This window comes from Peromyscus leucopus, chromosome 23 (genome assembly GCF_004664715.2).
Source record: "Peromyscus leucopus breed LL Stock chromosome 23, UCI_PerLeu_2.1, whole genome shotgun sequence".
NCBI classification, from domain to species: domain Eukaryota; kingdom Metazoa; phylum Chordata; class Mammalia; order Rodentia; family Cricetidae; genus Peromyscus; species Peromyscus leucopus.
Window position 1 is genome coordinate 36,012,349 of NC_051082.1, and position 6,000 is coordinate 36,018,348.

Below are 6,000 nucleotides of genomic sequence, written 5' to 3' on the forward strand. Positions count from 1 at the left end.
TTAGATAAAATTGAAGCAGTTATGGCTGGTGTGGTCCGTGGCTGGGACTCCAGCTCCTTTTATCTCAGAGATGAGGGAGGGTTGAAAGTGGAGTGTGGGCTGTGGCAGGCAGACAGAGGCAGTCATTTGTGCTCTGGGGAAGGGGGGTGTGTGGTCATTGTTCCGGCTTCGGCCTATTCTTGCGTCTCTCTTGGTCCAGATATGGTGAGAGGGTGGCCTCGCTGTGCGGTTTCCCCCTGTGACCATTGTTTATGCCCAGGCGCGTCCGGGTCCAGCTGCCAGGGCTTGTTTTCATTCCCTCTGTGGTGGAGGGGAGTATTTGGTCTAGAGCCTTCCTCAGCCCTGGCTGATGGACTGCATTAGTGTCCCGAAATCAGCGCTGTGCCAGCTTCCTGAACTGCCGCCATTAGAAGAGGAGCCTGAGAAGATGGAAGCGCCAGGCTTCACTATTGGGGGCGGGGGATGAAAGAGTTACCTAAAAGCAGTGAAGGATTCTGTGAACAAACAACTGCACACAGGCACACGCGTGGAGTTCAGAGTCGACCTCAGGTGTCTTCCTCAGTTGCTCCCCCTTATTTAGCTTTAACTTATTTATTTTATATTTACTTGTTTGTCTGTCTGTTTGTCTGTTTGTTTTGTTTTTTGAGACAAGGTTTCTCTGTGTAGCCCTGGCTGTCCTGGAACTAGCTCTGTAGACCAGGCTGGCCTCAAATTCAGAGACTGGCCTACATCTGCCTCCTGAGTGCTGAGATTAAATGAATGCACTACCACAGCCCGACTACCTTGATTTTTTAAAATTACATTCATTCATTCATTCATTCATTCATTTATTTGTTTGTTTGTTTATGTGGTGGGGTATGCATAGCTTGCAGATGGAGGTCAGAGGACAACTTGTAGGAGACAGTTCTCTCCTTCCACCATGTGGGGCCTAGGGAAGCAAACTCAGGTCCTTGGCCTTTGGGCAAGTATCTTTACCCACTGAACTACCTTGTTGGCCAACAGAGTTTCTCAGTGAACCCGGAACTCACTGACTCATCTGGACTGGCTGTCCAGTGAGCCCTGGATCCTCCTCTGTTTTGGCCACCTCATATTTAGGAATATAGGTGCCCACCACCAAGTCTGTTTTTCCACATCAGTGCCAGAGGTCTGAAGTCAGGTCCTTAAGCTTCTTCAGCAAGCAGATATGGACGGGGTCACCCCTCTAACCTCACCTGTCTCACACAAACCTTCACTCACTGAGTCATTTTGACAGTCCTAAACTTTTTGAGATAATACTGGTTGAGGCAAAGACAGATACATTTTTTAATTGCAGGACTTCTCAAAGCCTCCCTTTGCCTATGTATTTGAATATTATGATAGCACTTGTTTGAACCAAGATAGAGAAATGGGCAAAAGGCCAAGACAGAGGCTGGCAGAGACTAAAGAGGTCAGAGGCAGACAAAATGACCGCGCTCGAGGCAAAGAAATTGAAAGAGAAAAGAGAGAGACTCTGGTAGGAACAGAGAAAGAAAAGAACACTGGAGAAATGGTTCATGTACAGATAGGTACACAGTCAAGCATGGTCAACCCTGGTTCCATCCCTGAGACCTATACGGTGGAAGGAGAGAACCGACTCCTGCAAATTGTCCTCTGACTTCCCCATGGGCAGCACGGCACGCATACACAATAAATCAAATAATTTACTTAAGGGGTGAAGGCAAAAGAGACGGAGAGGAGGGGACAGAATGGAAGAGAGATGTACATATGGAGACAGAGACAGGGATACAGATGGAGAGAGTCAAGATCAGAGTCGGAGAAGGGGGCGAAAGAGGCACTTGGGTGAATGGAGGGATCGTGCCAGGGTGGCGCGGGCTGGTAGAGTGCAGACAAAGCCTGGACTCGCGCTGGCCCGGGTGGCCCCAGCCGGGACAAAGGCTTGGCCCGGGGGGCGGGGGCAGCGATGGCGCCGGCCGCCGAGGGCGCGGGCGAACTACAAGTCCCAGCAGCTCCCGCAGCGGCCCTCGGCCGGCCCCTCTCGCTCCCCGGGAGCGCCTGGCGGGGCCGCTGGGCCGAGGGGGCCGCCGGCGGGGCTGGCGGGCGTGGGGTTTCCTGCAAGCCCGGGGCGGGGAGACGCCGGCTGGCCAGCGCGGGTGCAGCCGGGCCGGGCAGGGGCGAGGGGCATCGGGTGAGTGACCCCGAGAGCGGATCGGGCCGGACTGGGGAAGGCTGGGCAAAAGGGGGAGGTGGCTGGGAGGAGGCCCCCACACTAAGAGCAGGGTGCGGGGCGCGGCTCCGGGCTACTTATATGCACCCCTCACTGAGTGCGTGGTGCCAGCTCTGGAGCTGGGGCATCAGTGTTGCAGACGCGGTGGAAGGAGGGTCCCGAGGAGCTCAGGCCTAGTGCGTTTATCATCCGCCACCCCCAGGACCACCCCCAAACCCCCCACAGTGAGCCTGAGATTGGGATGGGTGGAGGCGCCTGCTAGCTCTATGGTCCTGTTGCGCAGGATGCCTCCTTGCTTCAGGAGGTGATGGGGGCGGGCGGGGGGGGGTGCTTTCTTCTTGGGAACCAAGAGAAGCCTGGGGTATTGTTCTTCCGATGTGGGACTTAAGAAAGGCCCTTTGCTCCATAGTGTGTGTAGGAGGAATGTGTAGTATTACCTCAAGGATCCCAGGATCTCTCACCTCCCAGTCTTGGGAATTCTTTGAAGCCCGTGTTCCCAAGAGGTGATTGGGGTGCACCTGGCCTCTCCCTCATCTAAGAGATGGGAGTTCATGTGGCTGCTTTCTTCGAAAGCAATCTAAAAGTCCCTTGTCTCCCAGAAACCTGGGAGGACACCCAGGAGTGTTGCCCATTAATCTCCAACAGTGGAGCCTGGGTAGAGAAGTTGGTGGGGGAACTCAGCCCCCCTCTGTGTCCTGGCTATGAGGTTGGGGCTGGGTAGGTCTCCCAAATCCCCAGGAGTCCAGCCAAACAAAGGGTTCCCTCAGCCCCAAAGCTCTGTTACTTTCTCCCATTCTGCCCCCCAGCCTTTCCCCTAACATAGTCCTTGTACCCTAATCATGGAGTCTGTGGCTCAGGAATCCCCTTCCCTGGAGACCCCCCCCCCCAGTTCTCTCATTTACCCCACAGCCCTCCAGCTATTGTTTTCACCAGCTCTTCACCAAGGGGTTAAAATTCACAAGCTTCTAGCCAATAGGAAAATAGATCTATTAACTGCCCTCTCCTCCCTTCTGGCTGTGGAATTCTTAGTGCCCCTGGCACTCCCTCCCCAGGAGAGGCCCATGTATGCACGCTCCTTAATTTTGAAAACCTCATGTTGGGTTGTAGCCCAGGCTGGCCTTAGCATCACAAGTGCTGGGATTACAGGTGTGTACTAAGCTGCTAGCTCACATCTCCTCTCCCGTGTCCTCTAGTTTAGGGAATAGACATCAAAGATCTGTCTAGGAAAGACTATATCCCACTTAGGCTGTGGGGTGTAGAATGCTTCCCTGTAAGCAAACAAGGGTCCCTGCCCTTCTCACCGTGACACAGAAGGGTGCAGCTACCATTAACTTCTCAGCCTTACCACAATCCTACTTACTTCTCTACTTCTGGAGGGCAACCCACACAAGCCCCCTCTCTAGCAGCAACATCCAGATCTACCACTTTCCAAGGTGGAGCAAAACTTCAGACCATGACCTCATGAGGAATAAAGAACCCTGACACCCCTTTCCCCAGATTAAGAGTGTCAGACCTTAGAACTGTCTCCCATAAGACCCGAGCTCAGGATGGGGCTGGAGATGTCGTTCAACTACCATGCAGGGAACCCTGGCTTTGAACTCCAGTGCTACATAAGCTGAACGTGGTTGTGCGTAGCCTGTAATTCTGCACTCAGGAGGCTGAGGCAGGAGGATAAGAAATGTAAGGTCATTCTTGATTACATATGAGTTGAAAGACAACTCAGGCTACACAAGACCTTGCTTAAAAAAACAAGATCCCAGGATGGCCTCTTATCCCGCCCAGCTTTAAATTGAAAAGGGAGGGTCCCAGCGCATCATATGAGGGTTCCTCTATTCCAAATCCGGCGAGGACTCTAGTTAGAACTCTTTCTGTGGCTAAGGACAAGGACAAAATCTGTCTCTAGTTAGCAGGGACTTTTGTGTGGCGTGGCCAGTCCCCTCTCCCTTCCCCAGAACTCCCTCCACCAACTCCTGTGCTCATACTGCAGATTCTGTCCCAGAAGCCGCAAGCAGTTCTACGTCTAGGATGAGGCGCTCGGTCCTGGTCAGGAACCCGGGCCACAAGAGCCTTAGGCCACTTTATGGAGATCTTCATTCAGACCCAGAAGACCTGGACCCCAGCCCCAAAGATCCAGACCCTATTTCTGAAAGCCCCGACCCAGAGCCGGAAGACCTCAACGCTGTCTCAGAAGATGGGGATGCCAGCTTTGAAGATCTGGACCCTGAGGCAGAAGAAGCTCAACCATCCATCTTGGGGAAGCCAGACTCGGATTCCCAAGATCTGGATCCCATGTCTTCAAGTTTCGACCTTGATCCCGATGTCATTGGCCCGGTGCCCCTGGTTTTGGACCCAGGCAATGACAGCCTCAGCCCGGCTGCCCCTGATGTGGGTTCCCTTCCCTCTGGCCTCACTGCCACCCCTGAAATCTTGGCTACGAGCCCAGCGGTGCTTCCCGCCCCCGCCAGCCCCCCTCGCCCCTTCTCCTGCCCTGATTGTGGGCGAGCCTTCCGTCGCAGCTCCGGGCTGAGCCAGCACCGACGCACCCACAGCGGGGAGAAGCCTTACCGCTGTCCCGACTGTGGCAAGTCATTCAGCCACGGCGCCACACTGGCCCAGCATCGAGGCATCCACACGGGGGCTCGGCCCTACCAGTGTGCTGCCTGCGGCAAGGCCTTCGGCTGGCGCTCTACGCTGCTCAAGCATCGCAGCAGCCACAGCGGAGAGAAGCCACACCACTGCCCCGTATGTGGCAAGGCCTTCGGTCACGGCTCGTTGCTGGCCCAACACTTGCGCACACATGGTGGCCCTCGTCCCCACAAGTGCCCGGTGTGTGCCAAGGGCTTTGGGCAGGGCTCTGCGCTCCTGAAACACCTGCGCACCCACACCGGCGAGCGCCCCTACCCGTGTCCGCAGTGCGGCAAGGCCTTCGGGCAGAGCTCTGCCTTGCTCCAGCATCAGCGCACCCACACGGCCGAGCGTCCCTACCGCTGTCCCCACTGCGGCAAGGCCTTTGGGCAGAGCTCCAACCTGCAGCATCACCTCCGCATCCACACTGGTGAGCGGCCTTACGCCTGCCCACACTGCTCCAAGGCCTTTGGGCAGAGCTCGGCGCTCCTGCAACACCTCCACGTGCATTCTGGCGAGCGTCCCTATCGCTGTCAGCTCTGTGGCAAGGCCTTTGGGCAAGCTTCCAGCCTCACCAAGCATAAGCGGGTGCACGAGGGAGCTGCAGCTGCAGCTGCCGCCGCAGCCGCCGCTGCAGCCGCAGCAGCGGGGCTGGGCCTCGGGCCTGGCTTGAGCCCAGTCTCTATGATGAGGCCCGGGCAGATCGCTTTCCTAGGTCCTGATGCTGTTTCTGTGCTGGAATCCGGCCTGGGCTTCAGCTCTGGTGCCGGCTCTGCCCGGAGTCCTGACCCTACTTCTGTGCTGGGTTCACTCCGGAATCCCATCCTCCAGACCCACTCAGGACCCATCTCCAGTCCTGATCTTGTTCTGTCTTCTGACCCTAAGCCAGGCCGTGATGCTGACCCTGATGTGGTACCCAGCCCTGACCAAGAATCTGATCCCAGCCCTAACCCAGATCTCGTCCCCAGTCCTGACCCCAACCCCAAGTCCCAAACGGATCCCTGCTCTCCCACTCATGACAGTCCCAGCCCAGCCCTTCCAACTGGAGAGAGTCCCAAGTGGGTAAAGGAGGAAGAGGCGCTGCTGGGGCCCGATGGATAAAGGGGCCCGGCATCTATGGTGGTTTGGGGAAAGTGTGTGTTATATTCATAGTAAAATCCTCCTGCCTCCTG

The 6,000-nt window shown here is 56.0% G+C and overlaps 1 protein-coding gene across 1 annotated transcript; it reads left to right on the forward strand.

Moving 5' to 3' along the window:
• The first annotated feature begins 1,999 nt into the window (after positions 1-1,999).
• On the forward strand, positions 2,000-6,000 carry Znf358 (zinc finger protein 358). The gene is made up of 2 exons (XM_028857357.2): positions 2,000-2,164; positions 4,191-6,000. Exon 2 carries the CDS (start codon positions 4,229-4,231, stop codon positions 5,927-5,929), a length of 1,701 nt encoding a protein of 566 aa, XP_028713190.1. The 5' UTR covers positions 2,000-2,164; positions 4,191-4,228; the 3' UTR covers positions 5,930-6,000.